The sequence below is a fragment of the Diabrotica virgifera genome, chromosome 1 (genome assembly GCF_917563875.1).
Source record: "Diabrotica virgifera virgifera chromosome 1, PGI_DIABVI_V3a".
NCBI classification, from domain to species: domain Eukaryota; kingdom Metazoa; phylum Arthropoda; class Insecta; order Coleoptera; family Chrysomelidae; genus Diabrotica; species Diabrotica virgifera.
In genome coordinates, this window is record NC_065443.1 from 141,428,614 (window position 1) to 141,456,465 (window position 27,852).

At 32.8% G+C, this 27,852-nt stretch overlaps 1 protein-coding gene across 4 annotated transcripts in view; it reads left to right on the plus strand.

Moving 5' to 3' along the window:
- The window catches only part of LOC114326358 (eukaryotic translation initiation factor 4 gamma 3), a 394,838-nt gene that overhangs the window by 229,772 nt on the left and 137,214 nt on the right, over positions 1–27,852 (plus strand). For all 4 annotated transcript variants that reach the window (XM_050641529.1, XM_050641532.1, XM_050641538.1 and 1 more), the window contains 2 exons: positions 1,497–1,646; positions 11,247–11,397. In XM_050641529.1, coding sequence (XP_050497486.1) covers positions 1,497–1,646; positions 11,247–11,397 — 301 coding nt within the window. The remainder of the gene's footprint in view (positions 1–1,496; positions 1,647–11,246; positions 11,398–27,852) is intronic.

Sequence of the window (27,852 nt, forward strand, 5' to 3'; positions counted from 1 at the left end):
GACATAGCCAATTAGCCAGACTATTTGTTATTTTTTTAATGATATTACAATAACAATTTTAAGTTAATATCTAAGCCTACTTATTATCTAATTTTACAGGGTGTTATAATATATTAATGGATACATTTTTCAATTTTGTGTGAAATTTTTACAATTTTTAATTTTATTATCTAAGCCTATTTAAAATTTAAATTTACAGGACGTTACATATTCGTAAAGACATTGTAAGGTCTGCTTATTTTTTGGAAAAAGAATTTCGTTTAAATTGGCAGGTAAAGGATCAATTAACTTTTCATACATTACTTTAATATTTTGTCTGTACTGTCCACACTCCAATATGATTTGGAAAATATAATGCATATGCTACCAAATATAATATCTGTAAGAGATCGCAATGATTTGTATAATAAGTATAATGAAGATGAATTTAAAGCAAGGTATAATATTTTCCCATATACAAGCTAATATTTTCCCATGCAATGGCTTTTTGTTTATTTGTCACACCATCTGTTTGTTTATTTTCTATTATAAATTTATATTTAATAGCTAAATCTGAAATTATATCTTTCTCTAAACTAGAGAAGTGGCTTCCTTTATTTTCCATCGTAAGTATGATAAGTATAATACAAATAAAATTGCAAGAAAACAATGTAGTTCAATTTATGGTTCAATTCAAGTTCAATTCAATTGACATAACCTTACAAAAACTTTCTTTGACAATCTTGTTTGACAGACGACACTCGGATTCGAATGAAATAATTGAATGAAGTACGATGTTGCCACATATATTGTCGGCTTGTAAACCAACAGTTATTTTGAATGGTGCAACCCGTTTGAAAAATAACCATTGATCAATGATTTACAGTCTGTTGGTGCAACTGGGCATTAATGTTGTGTTAATTAAATTATAAACTAAGAAGTTTGTCACCCCACTTTTTTAAGTAAACGTGAAACTAATGAAATCTAACAACAATTTGTTTAAACATCTCGGACAAATCCCATTGTTATCTAAATTCTTTAAAGATGACACAGTAAATTTTTCAAAAGAAAATGTTTGCAGCTACCAAAGATACAACGAGGTAAATATGAAAAAACATCAACTGATTTTTCGCATTTTTCCATAAAATTTGATTTTTAAACATGTTCCACCAATTTTAGATAAAAATAAACTTCATATTCGGCTTCAGCGACCTCGAAAACATAAAGAGTGACCAAAATTTGCCATTCACATATCATGGTCGCTTTTTCGATTTCTAAGCCTCAAATTAGGGGCTCGCCTAAGATGTCTGCTTTGGTATAATTGATCAGATTTAAGCAATGATTTTAAAATTGTAAACAAATAAATTCCCTTATCAATGTTCTGGAATTGTATGAATTACATTTTAGTTTTTCGTGAACTTTATTTTAACAAATCAATAATGGATTTTTAATGAACAAGTGCAATAACTACAATATATACAATAATTATATGTAATTAAAATTTGTGTTTATTTTAGGTACAGGAAATTTCTTCGTCTTCTATTATCCAATCAACGAATCCTACTCAGGTATTGCCTGTCTTGAAAGACAGTGCTATCGTAGCTAAGGATGTTAGTGCTAATATTGAAAAACAACATCAGCAACATAGGCCTCCTCCTATTCAACAGGTAATTAATTTTCATCAAAATTAAATACATACTGGGAAAAGTTTTTACATTTTGTTGACCCTTTTTGTTAAGCACTGATAGCTAAATGTAATTGACAGTGGTTTTTTAAGTGTGAGTTTGAACTCTGAAAAACCAGTGACAATTGAGAAACAAGAGAAATTGAAAATGCCTGTTAGCATGCTCCAATTGGGTCAAAAAATACAGCTATTTATTTATGGGGTGTGTCGGACTAAAAGTCCTGTAACTATTATACTACCAACTGAAAAAGAAACAATGAATATAGCTATCCCTCTTTACCATTCCTTATAATCTGTGCTCATAATATAGCCCTTGCCTTCTATGCAATCCCCTTTTAATTATTGATGTCATGGTTTGGACACTTCAAACCTTTGTCATCAAACTCTTTTATATCGTCTAGTCACCTTTTTCATGCCCTTCCTATGAGTCACCGGCGGTAAAGCGGCGTTTGTTTTTATGGCGGTAAGACTTTTTGGTTCCTTATACAGTATTGGTCCCTATTCGCTGTGTGCAAGTACTTGCACAATAGTGCAAGTAACAGAGCACAGAGTAACGGAGAAATTTTGCAACTTTCTTAACATATTTCTTAAATAATTCTAATTGTCAATTGAAATTGTCAAATTTACGTATACTTCATACCTAATTTAAATTATTATTACTTAATTGCATTTTGCTTGTAATACTGCATTTTAATAATTAATTTTATTTACTACATAAGTACAATGTTCACTTTTTAATAACATAACCTCAGTCTTACTTTTTCTTCTTATTGTTTATTTCGGCTATGGCCTTGACAATTATCCAGTAACCAGGACTAATATAATTGGCCAATATAATTAAAAGTGCTAAAAATGTTGCTTAGCTATGAAACCAAATGTCGCTCTTCCAAACTTGCATGGTCCCAATACTGCACACTGAGCTTTGTGTGTGTCAGTTCATAAACTTAAGTTCTAATTCATCAAACAACATTTTTGGATTTCCATAATTATAGAAATTTTATTAAATTTTGTTTAATAATAGGTAAAAGAGAATCTTCAAAGTTTTATCAGTGTTTACAATTCGTCAATAAAATGTAACTTTCCCACACTTTTAGAGGGCATGCTGCCCAAGATCATGTTAGCACCAGAAAATTTGATTTTTATTTTGAGACAGTTGGGATGAAAAGCTTTATTTTTCCTGGGAATAACGTGACTCCTTCTGTCTCCAGCACACACTTCAAATCTAGATTCCATTGTATTGCATCCCATCGTGAATATGGTTAATTTTTATGCTCTTTTGAAACAAAAATAAATTTTTCAGAATTAATTCATACTTAATTTTTTTTAACTATGTATGTTACTTCTTCTTCTTCAGCTTTTTTCCATTATGAGTTCGCCATTTTCGTCCTCCACTGCACTCTATTCTGTGACACACTATTCCAGTCGCCATCTGTGAGATCTATCTACCATAGCATTTCCTATGTAAGTTTTCCATCTCATAGCAGGTCTTTCTCTCGGTCTTCTTTCCGCCGGGTCCCAGTCCAGTGTTCTTTTCGGCCACCTGTGCTCTGATATCTTTTTTGCATGCCTGTACAGGGTGAAACAGGGTTCTGTTTTCCAACTTTTTTGTAATTCAGCATTCTACTTCCATATTTCCTTTGTTCTTATTCTATCCTCTCTGGTGATTTGTAGACATCTTGTCATAAACTCCAATTCCACTGTTTATATTTTATTTTGTATTGTTGTAGTCATTGGCCATACTTCGGTTCCATATAGGGTAATATTCAGCACTATGCTATGAAATATCCTTTTTTGTAAAAATAAAATAAAAATTTTATTTTTAATTCAGTTGCAATGCGAAGGCAAAACAATCTTACTTTTCAATTAGAATACGGAGCACAGTCCTGTCCCTTGAATCGCGATTTTCGGCTCTTATTGGAGCCTCATCGGAAAGAACGCAGGCTTGTTCTCCTTTCATCTTTTATCCTTTTTTGTGTTTTCGTTGGTTAGAGTGTTATTCCATTTCACTTTCGTGGCTAATTTTCCCGTGCTATTTTCATTTCTATATCTTTCATACAAGTACCATCCCAGCTTATCGTTGACCCTAATTAGTCTTACAACTCTTAATGGTCTCTTCTAAATGAAAGTTACTTACTTTGTAAGTGTAAAATCCTAATTTGTGGGTCATATTGCATGGGTCAAATTTGTGGGTCAAACTTACGTGCATAGAAATCGGCCCACTTAAAAATTTGGTCATTTTTGATGTCTCATATTTCCTAAACCTGTTGGCCGATTTAAGTGATTTTTGAACATGTTATAGCCTGATTCTTTATCAATACCACTGTAATAATATTGTTGCTAAACAGGTAAATTTTCATTGCATACCGGGCGTACCAATCAAACTGTGTTTTTTTTTTCAAAGTTCGCATCACCCTGTGGAATATTCTAGCATTTATAAAATACTGAAATTAAAACCCAACTATAGCCTCAGGTTTTCTTAACATTACGTTTTTTGATTCATTCGTTTATGTTGGATAATAAAAAAGTTAGGTACTTTAAGAACTAGACATGGTCTTCATCAATACACGGTGTTTTTAAATAAGTGCCTTTAAGGGGTAATTCTGCATGAAAAAATAATGACAGTAGGCTTTATAAACGTATGTCCGCAAATGTTTCGTTTCCGAGATAGATACGGGATGTTGAATTTTTTCTTACAAACTGACGATTTATTTATTGCTTTAAAACCAGTTGAGATATGCAAATGAAATTTGGTAGTTTTTAAGAGATAGTTATATATAGCGGATTTTTTGACCTAAAATTAAGAATTTTATATTCACCATTAGCGTGCATACGGGTAATATGATCGGTCATATTACACGTATGCGCGCTAATGGCGAACATTAAATTCTTAATTGTATGTCAAAAAATGTGCAATAACTACTTGTTAAAACCCACCCAATTTCATTGGCATATCTCAACCGGTTTTAAAGCAATAAAATAAATCGTCAGTTTGTAAGAAATAATTCAACATCCCGTATCTCGGAAACGAAACATTTGCGGATCTACGTTTATAAAGCCAACTGTCATTATTTTTTCATGCAGAATTATCCCTTAAAGTTTGTCGCACTTATTTAGAAACACTGTGTATTGATGAAGAACATGTCTAGTTGTTAAAGTACCTAACTTTTTTATTATCCAACATAAACGAATGAATCAAAAAACAGAATGTTAAGAAAACCTGAGACTATAGTTGAGTTTTAATTTCAGTATTTTATAAATGCTAGATAAGGGTGCACCTACTGACCAACCGAACGGTTCAACTGGCCGCTTATGCTGATGATATTAATATTATGAGTAGAACATCAACAGGGGCACAGGAAACATATGCAGAGTTAAAAACACAAACAAAAAAGCTAGGTCTGGAAATTAACACAGAAAAAACAAAAATAATGACAGACGAGAAGAAATATAGTCCCAGAAAACATTATACATGAAGATGACATTGAAACGGTTGAAAAGTTTACATACCTGGGAGTAGAAATATATGGCGACGGATCAGAAGATGGAGAAATACGGAAGAGAATAACGCAGGCAAACAGAGCTTATTTTGCCCTCTCCCATATATTTCAGTCTAAAGTGTCCACCGAAATACAAAGATGAGAATCTATAAAACCTTAATTCGACCAATAACATGCTATGGCAGTGAAGCCTGGGTCCTGAAAGAAACATCCAAAAACAAACTCGACACAGTCGAAAGGAAAGTACTTAGGAGAATACTAGGACCTGTGAGGGAAAACGGAATCTTCAGAAGTCGATACAACAACGAGCTTTATCAACTTTATAAGGAAACGCCCCTGTCAGACTTCATTAGAATACAAAGATTGCAATGGGCCGGACATGTGATAAGAATGGGAGAGGATAGGCTACCTAAACGAGCACTGAATGCTAGAATGCAAGGAAAGAGACCGGTTGGGAAGCCACGAAAGCACTGGGAAGACACAATAAACAGCGACGCACAAGCCCTTTTAGCGAGTCCGTGTATGGAGAAGAGCAGCCACAGACAGGCAAGGGTAGAAGCAAAAAATATAGGAGGCCAAGGATCAATTTGGGCTGTAGTGCCGTAGAAGAAGAAGAAGATAAGGGTGCACAGGTGATGCGAACTTTGAGAAAAAAACACAGGTTGATTGGTACACCCGGTATACAATGAAAATTTACCTGTTTAGCAACAATATTATTACAGTGGTACTGTTAAGAATCAGGCTATAACATGTTAAAAAAATCACTTAAATCGTCCGACAGGTTTAGGAAATATGAGACATCAAAAATGACCAAGTGTGGGCCGATTTCTATACATGTAACTTTATATTGATCTAGAAACATGTCTTTCAACATTGTCACTCCATAAAACACTTATTAATGCCTTTCAATCTGCTTTGGTTATTTTCCTTTTTTCTGTTTCTAAATTTTTGTAACGACACACCCTGCAGTTTTGTATCATCTCATTATATTTCTAACACTATACGCATACGGGTACCTAACATTTGCCAACATATTCATGATTTCCAAATTGGATTTTCTAGAATTAAAAAATTAATACTACTACTACATGTCGGTTTATAACGTTCTCCGCCGTTTTACGACTTCCAATCGCCACTTCTTCCGGTTGTTCCATAGGTCCTCTTCTATGGCCCTTTCTCTCAGCTCTTTATTTATTCCTTCGCTCCAACTTTTTCTCGGTCTACCTCGTTTTCTCTTTCCTTCTGGTTGCCATTTTAATATTTCTTTTGGTATTCGTTGTTCATCCATTCTTTGTATATGTCCGAACCAGATAAGTTGTTTTGTTGTTAGGTCATATGTGATTGTTCGTTTGATTTCCATTATTTCTCTAATGCGTTCATTGGTAATCCTTTCTCTTCTAGGTCTTCCTACGGCTTTTCTCCAAAAATCCATTTCCGTTGCTCTCAGCGTTGCCAGTGTTCTTTCTTTCAGTGGTCATACCTCACAGCTGTATAAAGTGATACTTTTTACTATAGTCTCATATATCCTCTTTTTATTTTCTTTGCTGATGAATTGGTCCCATAAAATACTGTTTAACATTATGATGGCTTTTCTCCCTGACATATTTCTCTCTCTTATGGCTTTGTCTAATGTACCATCGCGCGAAATAGTGATACCTAGATACTTGTGGTCACAGCAGTGCTTTATCGTGGTGTTATCGTCTAATATGAGATCTTTTTGTTCTCCTCCAATGCACAAGTGTTCGGTTTTCTTTTTATTTACTTCTAGACCCCATATATCATACTCTTCAATTCATTTTCGTGCCATATAGTTTAAATCGTCATAATCTTGAGCCATTATTACTTGATCGCCTGCAAAGTTGAGCGTATATACCATAGTGTTGGTGAGTGGTATCCCCATTGTCCTACATTTTTGTTTCCATCTTTTTAAAGCACTTTCGAGGTATATTTTAAATAACGTGGGGGACAGACAACATCCCTTTTGATGTTATAAATCCTGTTGTTATTTGTGTCCCTGCTTTTATTTTTGTTATTGGTTGGTTGTTTAGCACTTTGACGGCTTTTATTAATTCTATATTAATATTCGTGCCTTCCATTGATTGCCACAGCTTCAGTGGAACGCTGTCGTAGGCTTTCTGTAGGTCGACTAACAACATATGAATCTCTTTTTTTCTATTATCTGGATTAAGGAGAAAATGTGGTCAATAGTGGATCGACCCGTACGAAATCCTGCTTGTTCTTCTGCTTCATAATCCATGTACTCTCTCTCGATTCCGTTCTTTAAAACCTTTCCAAATATTCGACTCGTAGATCCGGTTACAGCTAAAAATTAATGATAACTGAATAAATTTTCTCATCAATTAGTCGAGGAAATGAAGCTGGAAAAATGGCAAATCCTCGCAATTTTTTCGTCCAGCATCAATTTGTACAAAAATTTGGAATTAGGGTCATTTCACCTTCTAGTTCATTTTCTATATTGAGCCGTTGTGCGCTTTTGGTTTTTTAAGGGTGAAAACCACCCCTAATTGTAAAAAATTATAAAATAACATTTTAAACTTTAATATTGTCAACATTTGCTTCTTATTAGTTACGTAATGATTGTTTTGTGCTTTGAGATATAATATCACAATATTTCAACCCTTAAAACCACCCTTGTTGGAGATATATATGAAAAGTTTACTTATCCTAAAAGAATAATTTCGGCTTGCATCAATTTACATAAAAATTTGGGGTGAGGATCATCTTACCCTGTACTTCATATTCTATATCATGATCAAGGGCGTTGATTGTTTTTAGGGGTCTAAACTACCCTTATTGTCAAAAATTATATAAAAACATTGTAAACTTTAATATAGGTAAAATTTGGTTTTGTTTGGTTAAATAATGATTGTTTTATGCTTTAGAACAGCGGTTCTCAATCTGTGGTACATGTACCACTGGTGGTACATATCATTATTTGCGGTGGTACACAAAACGCAAAACTGTCAAAATCACCACTATTACAGTTAATTAGATTACCTATCTAGATAGGTCGTTATTTCAGTTAGGTGGTACTAAAAATATTAAAAAAAGTATTTTGTGGTACATGACTCAAACAATTTGAGAACCACTGCTTTAGAATAGAATATCATAATATTTCAACCCTTAAAAACCACCCTTAATAACATTGCAATTTTTATAAGTAGACAATTTAATAGATCTATACAGAAAAAAAAGTAGAATTAAAGAATTATAAAAACATTTATTTACACAAAAATACGAGTTTACAAATATATAAAAATAAACATAAAAAATAGATTTTTAGTCATCTAGTATACGAACCGGCTCTGTGGTATTATATAGGTACATTGAAAATGCTCTAAAAGGGGACTATTCGAATTTTTCGAAAAAAAAAAAATTAGTTTTATAAACATAGCTCCTTCATTTTTGGCGATAAAAAGTTTTTTCAATAATAGTTTTGTAGGATTTTTAAAGAGTAATAAGGCTGTGTAAATTAAATTCCGTAAGATCACTTAATTTTTAATTGAGGTAGGTTTAAAGGGCTCGAATAAGGGGATGGTTGCTCGTAAATAGATGTTTTAAACAGCTATATCTCGCTAACTGTTCACTGTAATGAAAATCTATTCATAAGGAAATTTTAGCTATTAAAAAAGCTACAATTTAGTAGTCTATCATTTTTTTCGTATCTCCAGTATTCTCGGAGATATTTTGAAGAAAATGATAAAAAATGCAAAATTGCAAAAAATCAATTTTTCTTTAAACTCCAATTTTTCTAAAATTAGGCGTTTTAAATAGGTCAAACTTTTTGGGTGTATTGATAATATATATAAAAGGAATTACAGAAAGGCGAAGACTAATTTTTAGTTACAAGGGCAGTTAGGGAGTTGTTTTCACTGTTTTTTTTTTTCGTAGAGAAAAACAGGTACCGACTTTTTTGATCATAAGTTGCTTAATTTTTATGCTAGAAACTTTTATTATTTTTTTTGAAAGATCTTATTGTATGCTTGAAAAAACATCATGTAAGTTTTCCTGGAAAAATGCAAAGTTTTCCCGTTATTTGGCTTTGATTATTTCAAATTATGCATTTGACGAAAAAAGCTAACCTTTAACATGCCGTATCTCGGTTTGTATTGGTAGTAAACATATTATAGAAAAACAGTTTCGTTTGTGTTAATAAAAGATACAAGTTTGATATCTACAGTTTTTTTGATTAAATGCATATTTTTCGAGTTATTCTCAAAAGACCCTCTAAAAAGTCAATTTTTCCGTCGAAAAACTGTTATTTTCAACCACGAATAACTCGAAAAATATTAGTTTTACGAAGACAATGTAAAAAACATTTTTTTCTTAAAATTACTTTTTACATCGATTTACATGGTTAAAATGTAATAAAAAGTTCCCACCCCTGAGATGGGGTGGCAACTACCCCCAAGGTTTTAGCGTACAGCAGCATGATATAGAAAATGATTCTTGGACTATTTCCTACCTTCTGTAAAAATTTGAAGTAAATCCATGCTGGATGAAAAAATTGATAGCCAAAATGCTTCATTTCCTCGACTAAATGACTTTACCTCCACCATTTGTATAATATGGAAACTTAGAATGTAGTTATTTGTTCAAAATCGCCATGAACAGCAAATTCCATTGATAGGCCAACTGATATGGGAAGGGGATTATATTTCAATTTGTCATATGGGACCTTGAAATGCCACTATTAGTAGTATAAAATCTATAAAAGCTCTTTTGTTTTTTTTTTAAGTATTTAAAAATGGTCATTATCATTTTTTGTTAATTTACAAACTGTACTGAAAAGTATAATTACACAAGAATATAAATTTTTTTTTATTAGTTTTATATTACAAAAATATCCATACATCCACATTTGAGAGAATCATACAAAAGTTTTGTCCAACTCTATGAACTCTCCTAATATTTTGAACTAAATTTTTCAATAAAGGCATTTTTTAAGAATCGATATCATCGCTTGAACGCATTTGGATTAAAAAAAAATGTATTCATGTTTTTACTAAATATACAGCGTTGTAACAAGTAGGTAGGTCATAAATTAAATCACATATTCTGTGACCAAAAATACCTAACCCTGTGAACCTAACTTACTTTAGTACAAATGCGCACATAAAATAAGTTACAGCCTTTTGAAGTTACAAAGTGAAAATAAATTTTTTCCAATATATCGAAAACTGTTATGAGATTTTAATTGAAAATGGATGTGTGACTTTCTTATGGCAGGAATATAAAAACATATATAATATATAAACATATGGCAGGACATAAAAAATAACAGTGAATGGGGGGGGGGGGGGTGTATTTTTATTTTTATGTGGTGCACAAATTTCAATGATATTTTCTATTTAGATATTCCTGCAAGTTCACGAACTGGGACCATGCAAGTTCGGCAAAGCGACCCCTATTTCTACGCTCTGTACTTTTATTCGCACTTTTAATTGGCCAATTATATTAGTCCTGGTTACTGGATAATTGTCAAGGCCATAGTCCAAAAAAATAGTAAGAAGAAAAAATAAGATTCAGGTTATGTTATGAAAACGTGAACAATTGTATGTAGTAAATAAAATTAGTTGTTAAAATGCAGTACTGCACTCAAAATACAATTAATTAAATTTACCTTTATATAATAATTGCATATCATATCAATATTGTGGAGCAATATATAATTTTTCTGCTTCAATGACAGAAGGTATGAAATATACGTCAATTTGACAATTTCAATTGACAATATGAATTATTTAAGATAGTTGCAATATTTCTCCGCGACTCGCGCACGGTCGTTTTTCGTTTCCCTTCCAAGTACTTGCACACCGTGAATAAGAAAGTCACATGTCCATTTTGTTGAAAAAAAATCTTTTGTTACTTCAAAGGGTTGTAACTTTTTTATGTGTACATTTGTACTAATTTAAGAATGATTTAATTTATGACCTTCCTTTTTGTTACATCCTTTTGTTTAGATTATACTATCGCAACAATTATTTGCAATTTAAATTTTCTGACAATACAACACCTAGTTCTAAGTTATTAGGTCGGCAATAACTGCTAATTTATTTTTGCAGCAACAGCAACTCCAACAACACCCCAGAACCCCAACCCAAATCCAAATCATTGAGCCCCAACCCAAAATTGGTTTAGAACGACAAGATAGTGGATCATCTGTGGGTGGAGCACAAAAGGCAACTATCGCTGCAGCTGCTGTTCCTGATAATCGTAAGTCTCAATCTTTTTACCATTCTGACATGAGAATTTGGAATTGTGGCCGCTGTTGAAACAAATTATACAACAAGTTTTATTATTGATTATCTTTTTTTAAGTGCAATTATGATTGTGATCATCGACGGTTCAAAGGTAAAGGTTTATAATTGGCATATATTCTACATTAACTGGAACTATGAAAAAAAGCTAGAGTTTTTTATTATTTATTCATCCAAAATTTTTATGACACGTCTTGAGATTCCAAAAAGAGTAAGGCTTTCCCAAGTTATAGTCACTTATGATATAGGGACTAAATTAGGAAAATTGGACTCCAGTTTTTGTGTTTGTGCAAACGGTTCAAGTCACATTGTAAGTCATTTATATTAAATACAGAAACATAACAGTTTGTTATTAATAAGGATAAGCAAAAACGACTTACATTTAACTCAGTACTTAATGACTTAGGACCGGTTTCACCAACAACAAATAAATCGTTGAATAGTTATTGGTTGAATAAAAGTTATTAGTTGATTGAATTTTTATTGTGTTTCAATGCAATTTCGATAATTTAAAGTAAAACTGACGAATTTTCTTTGTTATAGATATTTAAAGCGAGGTTAACTTGTCAATTTATTCGAAGAATTAATATTTATTTTATAAATAAATAAAATCTTATTTGACATTGGTGAAACATAGATGTGTCAGTTTTATTGGTTGAATAACTTTATTCATCGAACAAACTACTATATGTCGTTGGTGAAACGGGCCATTAGTAGATATCTGGCAGGCAAAAGTTATTTACATATGTTACAGTGAAAGTTGACGTTTCAGGGAAGGTTAACCTTTACTAGTCACGGTCGACTCTCGCTGGGCATCTTAGTGAAAGTTGAATTCTGAAATAACAAGATCAACTTTCACTAGTGAAGGTTGACCATTCTTAGTGAACGTCAACCTCCCCTACAGCAGTCTAGGGAAAGTTACACAGACGTACAAACAAGATCAACATCCACTAGTGAAGGTTGACAATTCCTATAGTGAATGACAACCTCCTCTACAACAGTCTAGGGAAAGTTAGAGAGAAATAAAAGACTAATCTTAAATCACGTATACTTTTATAACAAAAGTAAATTTAGAATTTGAAAGATGAACAAATAAGAACAAAATAAAACGTGAAACTATAGTCTACAATTTAAAGACTATAATAGAGACGAAAATACTATAGTCAACAATAATAAAATTATTTGTTGCAACATGATAATGCTTTATGGCATTTGGAATTGCATAAAACATTGTTTTTTATGCAGTAACACTTCTTTGTTTGGCACTTCTTGTTACAACTGCACTTAAAAAATCCTTGCCCACTTCCGGTTGACTGAGTAGTAGCAACTGTTCGTAAAGTAAGTGTCTTTTCCATTGGAATTTCATCTTCTTTTATAATGTTTACTGGACAAGTATTAAACTGGGATCTGCAAATAAAAAGATACTTGCAGGCTTAAATGTAAAATTACTAATTATTATACTATGCGGTATTAAATACGTTCAAACAAGTTAAACTTCATAAAAGTATTAAAAATGTAAACTAAATTGACGACAGGTCAAGGTCGTTCGCCCGCCGTGCACATCCGCCAGATGTTCAACATTCCCTAGGCTGATTCCGTGAAGGTTCACCTTCCCTAGTGAAAGCTGATATATATTTTCTACTATCAACATTCACTGGTCATTTCAGTGAAGGTCGACAATCACTAGCGACGGTACACCTTGACTAATATTCAGCTTTCACTGTAACATATGTTCTAAATGAAGTAAAACATTCTTATAGGATAAACAATAAAATTATATTATTTATTTTTATTTCACTAACGGCCAGTTTCACCAACAACGAATAGTAGTTTATTTGTTGAATACAATTATTCGTCCAGCAAAACTGACACATCTATCACTAATATCAAATAAGACTTAATTTATTTATTTATTTATTTATTAAATAAATATTTATTCTTCGAATAAATTGACAAATTAACGTCTCTTTAAATATCTATAACAAAGAAATTTCGTCAGTTTAACTTTAAATTATCAAAATGGCATTAAAGCGCAATAAAAATATATTCGACTAATTAATTTTATTCAACCAATAACTATTCACTGATTTATTTGTTGTTGGTGAAATCGGTACTAACTGTTATAGGGCAGCTCAAGATTTAGTATTTTTTGGTTTGACTTTTAAATATTGTTTGAACTGCAAATGAGAATTTCTAGTAAGGAAATGATTTAAGTCATTCATAAAAACACTAAATAGTGACTTACATTATGTTCAAACTTATTCAATGGATCATCTTTAGTATCAGTATAGGCTGGTATATCTTAAATCCTAATCAAAGATGCCATCCCATTCCATATTCTGCATAAAATATGGAATTCCATATTCTGCATGAAATATGGAATCAATGGTAAACTGATATTTAGATATAGTCCTTTCACTGAGCTTGGGAATATTTCAATAGATTCATTATCAGAAACATACACAAAAATTCCTAGCTCACACTATAAAAGTTCAAATAAACTTCCAAGACTATTTTCATTAAAAAAAGAAGAATTATCACGATGCTAAAGTGTGTACTATAATATTTTCGGTATATATTTAAAATATATTTTTAAGTATGTTGCAGTATATTATATTAAAATTTGTTCTACAAATACATAGTAAAAATTTATAAAAATCAATAAAATTATTTTGAATATTTGATTGATTGGTAATTCGTTTTTAAATTTTATGACACAAGTTTTTTGACAGTGTGAGTACTTTATTTACACCAAACAAATAATGATTAAACAAAAATTACTTTATACATATTAATCTATCTATTTATAAATAACTAATCGATAAATGTCTATAAAATTTCAAAAACATAAACATAAACCTTTGTTTTAATTGATGCAGTTTTATTTTGTTAATAAACTGCATGACAATATTGTTTTTATTTTTAAATTACAATAGGGAATATTCATAAAATTTTAAATTCGAAAAAAATGTTATAAATCACAACAGAACATAATTTAAAACATGTATCAAAGATAAAAAAGTTTTGTTTGGCTTTCGTTTGGCCCCTAAAGACGATTAAAAATTCAAATTATTCCAGCCAGGCCAAAACGAGTCGTGACGTCATCAGTGGCGGATCCAGCAGGGTACAACATCTTCAAGAGGGGGGCCGATTGGCTAAATTTCTATGAAAAATAAATGAATTAATGAATGTTTTTATAATCTTTACATATAACTTGGTTAGAGAGGGTGGGCTGATCGCCCCCATCGCCCTCCCCTGGATCCGCCACTGGGCGTCATCCGTTTATATGTTTATATTCTTCCAACAAAGTAAACAGAATTTTAAATTAGATGTTATAAAGGTCAGTAGAAAATACAGTTATGTGACGTTACAAGTGTTTTTGATCGTTTGAACTATTCATAGAAAACTTGTACTTTTACAAAATGGTTTTATTTTCCCTAGTAAACCTTCTTTCCTTTCCTTCAATAACTATATCAAACTCCAATGTCAACAAACTGGTATATATTGTTACAATGACATACGATAAATGTTAATAGAATATAAATATTTGTCCTTTATTCCGCGACGAGGTATACCCAAGTAGGTGGAGGCCAATAAACTAAAGAAGAAGAAGAATATACCTAATTATAACCATAAACGGAACCATATAGTTAAACTGTGTGACGTCACGGGTCGTTTGAACTATTTTAAAATATAGAAGACTTTAAATTTGTACTTCTAAGTTATTATGAGTTTTTGAAGCGTAAAATTTTGGAAATCTCATTTTTATACAAAACTGAACATTATTATGTAATAAAAAAAATGTGCAAGTTCCTTATTAATATTGGCCAAAAAAAATGTGCAAGTTCCCAAAAAATTAAACTAGATGCTAACAATCTCAATTTTAACCAATATATCACTTATGCCTTTTCTTTTCAACCGTCAATAAATTATAAATATATTTTATATATATTATGTTTAAATTTTTTATAATTAGTGATTTTTTTTTAAATCATACCACCACGTTCGCGTTTTTCATTGTTTTTAACTTTATTAATTATTGCTGGATTAGTTATTTTAAATCCACTTTTTAGTAAATAGAGTCAATTTTATTTTAGTGTGACATCCATTTGTAATAATGTTGTCATTCGTTTTTAGCATGTATAATTGTCTTTTTTCAGCTAATAGTAACCTAATTATGAATTGATCTATTTGCAGTATTATACTATGACTTAAATTCTTTTACATTAAGGTATTTTTAGACATACTTTTATATTGATTGACTTATTTCAAAGTTTGGAATAGGTGTTTGATAATAGTGATATATTAATTCTAAGGATTTGTTCTAAAATGTAAGTTTTCTGATATAAATATTTTATTTTGAACATTTTACATGATGGAGTTGTGTTTATGTTGTCCTAAGTTTCCTGAATTTCCTCAATTTCTTTAATTTGTTGATTGGGTTCTATTCATTTGCATTACAGTTAAATTAATATTTTTCTAAAATATTGGTTGCAGGTGTCTACATTTTAGATTTGTTTTAAATGTAGAAATTTGATTTTTTTATGTTCATCATTTATCATGTCTCTTATTTTTGTCTTTCTTGGTTACCTTAATGTCATGATATATTCAATACCGTCTTGTGCAACCACAGGAATTCATGATGTTTTCTGTTATGTCTTGAGCATTGTTGCTTCCATTACATTCTGAATTAAATTACATCATATACAGGGTGTCCAGAAACTCTACCGACAAACGAAGACAGGAGATTCCTCAGATAATTTTAAGACAATTTAACCAAATTCACCTTGTCCGAAAATGCTTCCTAAGGGAGCTAGAGCTCCTTGAAGATGGCGTCTTGTAATTGGTTTTACTTAAATAACTCCAGAACGCTTTTATTTAGAAAAATGAAAATTGGTACGCATATTTATATTCCAGAGATAAATCAATTACATTTATTGTGAACTTCTAGTACCGGTCATAGGGGTACGATTTGGGTAGGGCAACAGTTATTTTATCGCATAACTTTTATGTCTTTAACTTTTAAGCATTTTTGACACTGGATTATTAAATTATGAGGTATGTTAGTACTAAAAGGTACTCTTGCTTTAAGTCGGTAGAACACACCGATTTCTATAAAAATTGATTTGAAAATTTTTCGTTTTTTGAATTTCCAAAAAAAGATTTCAAAAAAAATCATTTAGAAAAACAAAAACTGGTACGTTTATTTATATTCCAGAGATAAGTCGATTTCATTAATTGCGAATTTCTGGTACCAGTCTATGCGTCCGTTTTGTGTAGGTCAAGGGTTATCTTATCGCATAACTTTTTTGTGTTTAATTTTTAAGAATTTTTGACTCTAGATTATTAAATTATGAGGTATTCTAGTACTAAAAGTTACTCTTGGTATAAGTTGGTAAAATACACCGTTATTTTTTTTGAAAATTTTTTTCAATTTTTTTTTTCAAATTCAAAAAACGAAAAATTTTCAAGTTGGTTTTTCTAGAAAACGGTCTATCCTACCGACTTAAATCAAGAGTACCTTTTAGTACTAGAATATCTCACGATGTAATGATCCAGTATCAAAAATGCTTAAAAGTTAAAGACTAAAAAGTTATGCGATAAAATAACCGTTACCCTACCCAAAGCGGACCTACCCAAAGCGGAAGATAAATATGCGTAACAATTTTTGTTTTTCTAAATAGAAGCGTTCTGGGGGTATTTAAGAAAAACTAATTACAAGACGCCATCTTCAAAGAGCTCTAGCTTCCTTAGGAAGCATTTTCGGACTAGATGAATTGGGTTAAAATAAAATGTCTTAAGGGGCTATCCTAGTGTAAAAATACGAAATTCATATACTTTTTTGGGAATTTCTAAAATAAAAAGTACTGTACCGATTGTTTTTAAAATTTGCATGGGCATTTATTATAAAAAGAAGTACACGTCAAATAATTTTCATAAAAAAATATTGAAAATTAAACGATTTATGCGCCATCTACTGGCACAGTGAAAATAAAAACATAGCTCTACTGCTGCAGTGATTGGGACTAATAGTGACTGAAACATAAAATTTCAAAGTTATTATTGAAATATAAGTTATTTTCTATACCATAAACTAGGGGTTTTTTGATCGGATAAAAAATGTCAATTTGGCGGTTTTTGAAACTATAAATGTTTTAGCTAATTTTATAAAATATTTTCAACACTTCGCCATTTTCCCAAATTTTAATATTTTTCAAAAATCGTAGTTGATGGTATGGGAAATGACTTATAATTCAATAATCACTTTGAAATTTTATGTTTCAGAATCCCCATTAGTCTCAATCACTGCAGCAGTGGAGCTATGTTTTTTTACGGTGCCAGTAGATGGCCCATAAATCGTTTAATTTTCAATTTTTTTTATGAAAATTGTTTTACATGTACTTCTTTTTATAATAAATGCTCATGCAAATTTTCAAAACAATTGGTACAGTACTTTTTATTTCGGAAATGCCCAAAAAAAGTATATGAATTTCGTACTTTTACACTAGGATAGAGCCTTAAAATTATACCAAGAATCTCCTGTCTTCGTTTGTCGGTAGAGTTTCTGGACACCCTGTATATTTCATCATATCGAATCAATTTCATCATAAAAGTCTATATTTTAAAAAGTAGTGCAATATTTAAAAAAAAGTAAATTTTATAAATAAAATAAAAAATTCTAAGGTGCACATTTTTTGCAATCATAGATAATATTTTAGCAATGTACTGATCTTAGTGTTATACAAATTTTCTTATATTCCTATTCTGTTTACAATATTGTTGTGCTTCTGGTAACTTTACAACTCTTACAACTATTCAACTTTTAAGGTACTAGTACACTTTAGAAGACCAAAAATAAGCATTTTTTCAAGATTTTTTTTCTCAGAACCTTTATTAAAAATTAACATAAAACTTTTTACATATTAATATCTAACTCTCAGAGAATACAAAAAATATTTTTTTCCATTTATGCACGTACAGTAATATTGTAGAGGGCGCCAAAGTCGAGGCCTTGAAAAAAAGTAGTTCCGATGGCGGACAGTTAATCTCAGGATTGGGATCTCTGAAACAAAAAAAATCGTACGGCATTTGAAAAAAGAAGATTTCTTACGTGACAATTGACTACCGTTAGTAAAAAATTCCGCAAGAAAAATATTTTACGGAAATTTGAAAAAATTTTGTGAAAAAATCGCCCGTTTTTCTTCAGTTTTTCATGGTTAAAAAATATTTATTTTTTATTTTTTGGTCAAATTGTGGTAAATTGTCACGTAAGAAACCTTCCTTTTTCAAATCTAATACGATTTTTTTGTTTCAAGTATCCCAATCCTGAGTTTAACTGTCCGCCCTCATTTTTCGAGGCCACGACTTTTGCGCCCTCTACAATATTAATGTACGTGCATAAATGAAAAAAGATATATTTTGTACTCTCTAAGAGTTAGATATTAATATGTAAAAAGCTTTATGTTCACTTTTAATAACCGTTCAGAGAAAAAAATTCTTGAAAAAAATGATTATTTTTGGTCATCTAATAAAGTGTACTAGTACCTTAAGATACTCTTATTTAAGAAAGGCATGCATCCATTTTCATTATAACTTGTAAATAGTTCGGGAGATATTGAAAAATATTTCCCGAAAAAATAATCGGAGTCGATTTTCATTTTGTAATAATTTCGAAGGACTGTTACATTTTTTGGGTATACATTTGGATATACATTTGCACCAAGGTAAGTTATCTATTGAGCTATTTTGGTACTAGAATATGTGGTTTAATTTACATACCTTTTTATAAATAGTAATTATTATTTTATGGAATAGTTTAAGAATAACAGTTCACTTTTTTGTACAGTAGACAACTGTCTACTGAAAAACACTTAAATAGTAGGAATTCTTCAGATTTTATAATAATATAACAATATGTAGTTTGGAAATAGTTTGACAGATTCATTATCGGAAACATGCAACACAAAATTTTTTATCCATCAATATTAATAACCTGAATAAACTTAGTGTTGCAGCCCTTTTTCGGTGAAAAAAGAAGAATAATAATGATCAATAGGAATATATATTCGTTAATTTTCATTAAAAATTTTCCATTTGTCAAAAATAAACATTTAAACTTTTTTTGAATTGACGCAGTTTTATTTTGTTAACTCCATGTGAATAGTTTTTTGTTTAAATATTGGCTATGGGCACTTGTGCGCTTGGTTGTATAGTAATTTCCAGCCACTTTCACTAGTGTCAAAATTTCTCCAGTGTAGCAAAAAAAATATTACTAAATTTACTAGATAGTTGGGACTGGGATTTATATAAAACAGCACTGCAGGCCTCAGGGGCCCATGACTTGAAATTTTTCAACTGTCTTTCTCCACTTCACTCTGTACAGGGCAGCTGTCTTCCAATTTACAACGCCTGCTCTTTGTAGATCCTCTTTGGCTGCTTCCAGTCACTTTTTCTTCGGTCGCCTCCTCCTTCTTCTTTCCTCGCCTCTTAACAATAGACTCTTCACCCATCGGTCCTCTGACATCCTTTGCACATGTCCCAGCCAGCGAAGTTTTCTAATTTTAACCATATGGCTGATTACTGACTTCCCAAACAGTTCTTGAACTTCCGCATTCGTCCGTCTTCTCCATTCGGTCCCTCCCACTTTCACACCACCGAAAATCTTCCTCGGCACGCTCCGTTCCCATCGTTCCAATGCACTTCAATGCACATGGGACGATACACAACGGACGTACGACCGTTTGTCGTAACGACCAAAATCGTATTGTGTGAAAAGAGCATAAAGGATCTTTCCGCTTCTGCGACTGTCAGCGGCAATCTACAAAATGTTCCTAAAGGTACGATTCCGACAGCGACTGCAGACGGCATGCAGGCGGCAGTTAAAGTTGTCACCATAACGACATTACTTTACACTTTACACTATTAATTTGTATATTTATTAGCAACTGACGTTCTGCCGGACAGCAGTTGCTAATAATTATACAAATTAATAGTGCAAAGTAATGGCGTCGCCATGGTGACAACTCTAACTGCCGCCTGCAGTTGCCGTCTGCAGTCGTTGTCGGAATCGTACCTTAACGCAATAACAAAGTTGCGAAATAATGATTCCAATTTTTAATGTTAAGAAGTTTATTTAACTGTATATCACTTTCAAATGAAAAATTTCCTCTATCAATTCTTCGCTGATGTCTTTCTTTTGATTAACTGATTTTTTCTTAACCCGCCGTTACACGCGTCTTCTATTGTGACGTGGTTGCACGCGTATGAGCGTCGCCCTCACCTACATAAATTCGACTTATTTCGAGGAAGAATGAATGTCAACATGTAGAAATATAAAATGGGTTGTACTCACATATTATAGAAAGTCTCGTAAACCAATTTTTTTAAATAATTTAACAAAACAAAAGTAAAAATAATATAGATCAAATGCAAATTTTCTTAATTTTCAATTTCAGCAAGCCACTTAAGAAATTAACGTCCTTTACGCGAATTCATTTTACTAAAAATACAGATTAAAATTAACATCTGTTCTGAAGCTATTTCTTTGTGGCATTTATGTAATTTAACTATTAATATTTTGTATTTTGATAACGACGTCCGAGGTGGAATTCGAAACGTCAATAAAATCAATTTTTCAAGTCAAATTGTGGCTTATTTCCCAATTAGAATAGGTAAATTTAAAAATGGGTTCCTAACCAGTGGCGCACCTAGAATTTTCCTCTGGGGGGGAGGGGGGTTTGCTTGGGTACCGAAAGTTTTTTGTATTATTTGTAAAAGACAAGTTACATTTTCCTACTTTCTTTTATATATATTTCTTTATGCTCTGGGTGGGATTTTAACCCCCAAACCCCCCCCCCCCTCGTTGTGCCACTGTTCCAAACCTAATCCAAACAATAATATTTTAATTAAACCTACCTAAATATTAAATAAAAACCTAAAAGTTTCTTTGAGATAATAGAAACGTGATTTCACTGTGATTGCACGCGCAGTGAGGAATTCCCTCACTTGAAGAGGGATGTCTCTTCTTTCAACTATCACACAGCACACTGACCGCCTGAAATATTCTATAACTTTTTCATACCCTCTCATGAACCATGCTAAAGGCATTCCTGGGTGCTTAAGGTTATCGTATTAGTTTACACAATTTCATTGATTATAAACAAATCTGGTGAGGGATTCCCTCATAGCGCGTGTAATGGCGGGTTAATATTGTCGTCATCTTCATATTCAAATCAAAGGTCTTTGGTCGAAGCCGGGCCCCTTACATTGCCGGACCCAGGTAAAATCTACTGCCTGTGCCGCCCTCTCGGTGGGCATGTAGTGTCTGGGTTAAGATAGATCCATCAAAAAAAGTACAAAAAACTCACAAATAATATACCGTCATAATCAATTATTTTTAGAGGTTTATGTAAAATGTAATCTATAACGAGCAAGATATATTTTTAGAAAATTGATTTTGAAAAATTTGTCTTTATTAACTTTTGACTTTTATATTAGTGCAATGATCAAGCATTTCGTTGTCTCCACGTATTTTATAATTAACGGATCACATTTGGTGTCTTGAAAAAATGTGGTTTGGATGACCTCGATTAAATGACAACCAGTCTGTTAAATTCTACTAATTAATATTAAAACAAGTTATAGTACTTGCAAATATTTTCACTTTCAACATATTATAATGTGGAAATGGGAGATGTAGATTGATTGAAATAAACAAAGCACAATAAACCAAGATTATCAAATATTCCTTATTTTGTCTTCAATCATTATCTCAGTATACAGTGCGTATCTAAAGTTTCCCTCACCTCCCCAACTACACTGCCAAGCATAAAATTGTGGTTAACCCGTAGTTTGAATTTATTTCAGAAATTATTATTCTTTTTTAACTATTTTCGGTTGTAACATACATAGTTTACTCACGGATTGCTTACAGAAACCAACATTTTTGTCCTTCATAGTTAATTGATACTAATGAAAATGAACAATTATTTGCTTTTAAAATACTAATTATTGAAAAGAGACAATTTTAATTTGATGAGCTTTTTGTTGAAACAAAAGAACTTTTAAGAATTCCAGTAGTGAGTATTCCCTCCTGGCATTGATAACAGCTTGCAAACGACGAAGCATGCTTTGTCCAATTATACACCAATATGTTGAGAAGCTCTCTTGAATTTCTGGGGGCCGGCACATGACTCCGTAAACGTCTCTTTATCTCATTCCAAACATCTTCTATGGGAGTGATATCTGGACTCCAAGCAGGTCAAACAAATCGTGTGATTTAAACCTCTTCAAGATACCTTGTAACTATCCGAGCAGTTAGGGGCCATGAATTATCATGCATAAATGTTGCGTCGTCTCTAAGAATAACCATAAACGGTAAAACATGGTCTTCTAGAACCTGTGTCAGCCAATGTCTTATTCTCGATAAAGACTAATTCCGTGCCAGCGTCAAATGATATGCTTCCCATGCGATAATTGACCCTCCATCAAATGGAAGTCACTCGGCAACACATAATTGAGGATATCTCTTGCCTGGACGTCAGCACACTCTTACAGCAGCGCTTTCACACATTAAGAATTTGAAACGATGACATTCCAATGGTGGCTCGTGCAATCATATGGAACCTTTCTCATTACAAGGCGGTTGGAATGTTCGATAAAACGTTCGGTAAAGGTACGACCGACATCGACTGCAGACGGCAACTGCACACGGCAGTTGCAGTTGTCGCCGTGAGAGACGTAACTACTTTGCACTATTAATTTGCATGAGACTGATTGCGACTTCCAACTGCAATTGCTGTCCGACAGAACGTCTGTTGCAAATAATTATACTTATACAAATTAATAGTGCAAAGTAAATACGTATGTCATGGTAACAACTGTAACTGCCGTCTGCAGTCGTTGTCGGAATCGTACCTTAATATATAAGAAAGATCCTAAAAATAGGGAACTTGCACATTTTTTTTATTACATAATAATGTTCAGTTTTGTTTAAAAATGAGATTTCCAAAATTTCACGCTTCAAAAATTCATAATAACTTAGAAATACAAATTTAAAATCTTCTGCGATTGTCAAATAGTTCAAACGACCCGTGACGTCACATAGTTTAACTATAAATATGGTTATATTTATGGTTTATATGGTTTTATGGTTTATATTTAGGTATATTCTTCTTCTCCTTCTTTAGTTTATTGGCCTCCACCTACTTGGGTATTTGGCCAGCTCATCGTCGCGGAATAAGGAAAAAATATTTATATTCTAATGCCATTTATCGTATGTCATTGTAATAATATATACCATTTTGTTGAGATTGAAGTTTGATACAGTTTTTGAAGGAAAGGAAAGAAGGTTTACTATGGAAAATAAAACCATTTTGTAAAAGTACAAGTTTTCTATGAATAGTTCAAACGATCAAAAACACTTGTGACGTCACATCACATAACTGTATTTTCTACTGACGTTTATAATGTCTAGTTTAAAATTATATACAATTATGTTTACTTTGTTGGTGCAGAGTGTAAACATTAACCGTATGACGTCACGACGCGTTTTGGGCTCGTTGCTTTAATTTGAATTTAGAATCGTCTTTAGGGGCCAAACGGAACACAAAATATGCAGTCATGATCTAAATTTGGAACTTCGCATAACATTGGTCCGATGTTATATATTCCCAGTACTACTTTACGGGGTTGAAGCATGGACACTGACAGAATCGCTTTTAAAAAACCTAGAAGCATTTGAAATGTGGGTCTACCGCCGTATTCTGAAGATCAGTTGGGTAGAAAGAGTCACAAACGAAAGGGTTTTGCAACGTTTGAATAAAAGTTGCGAAGTAGTCAACACGGTTAAAAGGCGCAAATTGGAATACTTTGGTCATATAATGCGTCACCCAGAAAAATATGACATACTTCACCTTGTCATGCAAGGTAAAATAATGGGAAAAAGAAGTGTGGGCCGCCGTACAACTTCTTGGCTTAAAAACCTACGCCAATGGTTTGGGAAAACTAGCACTGAACTATTTCGTGCGGCTGTAAATAAGACAATGATTGTTAATATGCTGCGCAACATGAGAGCCAACGATCGACAAGCGGTCTCGGCACCTTAAGAAGAAGAAGGAACACAAAAACAACTTTTTTATCTTTGATACATGTTTTAAATTATGTTCTGTTGTGATTTATAACATTTTTTTCGAATTTAAAATTTTATGCAAGTTCCCTATTTACTGGCCTAATAAAGTAACGAATGAAGAACTATGGAAACGAACGAAACAAACCAGTATAATAACAACAATTAGACATAAGAAATGGAAATGGATCGGCCATACGTTAAGGAAAGATCCTAGTAACATCAGAAGACAAGCACTCGAATATCAACCTGAGGGGACAAGGAAGAGGAGACGGCCAGATAATACCTGGAAGAAAACAGTAACCAGAGAACACAACAGAATCGGCTTAAGTTAGGGGGAAGTGAAAAACAATGAAAGAAACAGAGGAGAATGGAAGGAACTAGTACGCAGATTAACCAGAGAATAAACACAAGAAAATGCGCTGAGCTGGACACCAGCCGTCTTACACCATCGGCCAATAAACGCATATGCGCCCAACACTCCACTAGGAGTGATGGTCCAAGAGAGAGAAAGAGAGATAATACCAGCCACGAGGACTATATGAGGACGAAATCGAAAGAGGAAGTATGGTAGAAAATAGGAAATGAAATGAATACGGATGGTAAGTATGTCCATCCATCCAATGGCACTACAGCCCAAATCGAGCCTTGGCCTCCTTCAATAAGCTTCTCCAATCATTTCGATTTACCGCTGTTCTTTTCCATGAACGCGTTCCCAGGAAGTTCCTGGCATCCTCATCGACTTCGTCTTCCCATCTCTTTTTAGGTCTTCCAACCGGTCTTCTTCCCTGCATTCTTGCATTCAGCAATTTTCTGGGGATTCTATTCTCATGCATGCGGACCACGTGCCCTGCCCACCGTAATCTCTGTAGTTTAGTGTGTTATGGTAAGTATGTACAATAATTTATTGTGATAAATAAAAATATTAGTATAGTCATAGTCAAAACCCGGAGTGGACACTGCTTTGTCATTCTATTCTGATAACTTTATTACTAGTAGACTAAATAAGCAGGACCGTAACTACGATGTTGGGGGCCCCGGGGCCGCCTACCGGGAGGTCTGGGGAATGTACCCCCATCGTGTGGGGTTCGGAAAAATGTTTTATATTTAATCCATTGAAAACGCATTTTTCCTCCTGTGTGAACACCACACTCTTTTCTCACTTTGGTTTTCAGCATGTCCTGCAATAACTAAAATTAACAGCGCTAATAATTACATCTTCATCTGTATCTGACATTGCGGACGGATCATCAACGAATGCGTTCGTTCGCTACAATGTAAATGGTCTTACTTTGTAGCGAGCGAATAGCCAAGCGAACGTAAATGCACCTTAAGGTGCATTAAGCAACTGTAGTGTGAGCCAAACACACTCTGTGAAGCTGGTCAGTGTACTGGTAGGACTGATCCTAATGTGCTGATTCTATCGTACCCTTATCTTTTTTTTTCAATATGTGGTACCATGTGGATAGCTGGGACCTGGGGCCCCTATTCCGGTTGCATTTTAGTTTTTATTTCGCCAAAATAACTAATTCCCTCAGTAACAATTTATATTTTTACGAAAGGTCTCGGGGGCCCCAGCTCAGCGCCCCCTCTTCCAATGGCATTTTAGGTTTTATTACGCCGAAATAACTAATTTCTTAAGTAATAATTGAAATTTTTATGTTAAGATATCGGAGGCCCCAGCTTAGCTCAGGCCTCAGGGGCCCCTGTTCTATTCCAATTGCATTTTAGTCGAAAAGAATAATTTCCCCAGTGAAAAATTAAAACCTTATGTTGCGTTTAAAAGGTCTTTTTAAAATTGTGTCATTTGAAAATATTTTGTTGGGATCGGTTTTCAAAATACATATTTTTATTTTCCTCGTTACAATCTATGTCGATCTCTGTCAATCAATGTAATATCTTGGCCAATCAAAGGGGACTCTTGCGGGGCCCCCCTTGGCCCCGGGGCACCGCCCCGGTTGCTCCAATGGTAGTTACAGTTACGGCCCTGTAAATAAGTGACTATACCAAATAATCAAATTTATGACTTTACAAGAACACATTATTAGAAAAATAAGGTTCCTTAAAACGGAATATGTCACAACTGATGGCGTAATCCCCTTTCTATAGGTATAAAAAATAATATTTTGTATAATTTCTTAAATCAACACATTATCCTTGAAAGATGGTTCATGTTATTTAAAAACCATTAGGGATATCTGTGAAGATCATATTACATATTACCCTCAAATTCAACACCATATTAAATTTTTGTTTATGCTTAAAAACAAAATATGAAGATGATACAGATATAAAATATAATGGTAAATAATCAATCAGCAAAAATTTAACTCTTCAATCACATTTTAGTAAGGCTGATACATGAAAATAATTATCAGTAATACCAGAAAAGTTTTATGACCGATCAGTAGCGGAGGGATTATTAAATAATTCTTATATTATTTTAAATGCGTATTATGTGCAGAAATAAAATATTCAGTGTAAAGGCAGATCCACATCAATAAAAATGTGTGTGTGTGTGTGTGTGTGTGTGTTGTATTTTAAAATACAGAAAAAATATTTGCGGCACAAATTTAAATCTGGTCGAAGTATTTTTACGACGTAAATATTTATTTTGTGTGTTATACCGCCGAATCCACTTAGCGACAAATGTATAATCAAGTCCACACTAACGTCGTTGTGCGGCAAAAAATTTTTTGAAGTCGACTGAAAAACCGACCGCACGATGGATAGCGTGCGTTGTATGTCAGGAAAATATTTTTGCATAAATCCATGCGGCGCACAGTCCAAATCAACAAAAAGTTCAACGCACATGGGTAAATTTGTGTCAAATACAACGTACAACGTAAATTTTTATTGATGTGGATCCGGCTTACGATATATTTTTGCCAATACGAGTACTAGGAATATGTAAGGTATTTAAAACGTTATTTAAAAAAGTTATAAGTGCGGAAATACCGATTTAAAGTTGCCTACTCAATACAGTACAAGGATCAGATAAATCAGTATTTTGCAATCAGTATTTGAACTCAGTACCGCTGAATATTAAAAGTAACCGTTACAAGTCCGTACTGATTTTGCCCGTCTCTGCTTGCCACGGCAATAGCCTACGCCTACGGTTAAGTCCAATAAAACATGCGTTGCACTAGAAAAATAACGCCTGTGGCGCCGGAACGTGTTGGGTCTCTGTTGGGTTCAATATGCGCCAGACCTTACACCACCGTTTCGCGCTGACAGTGTCTATTTTATAACGCCGCCTCAACAGAGGCGGGATTACGAACACTC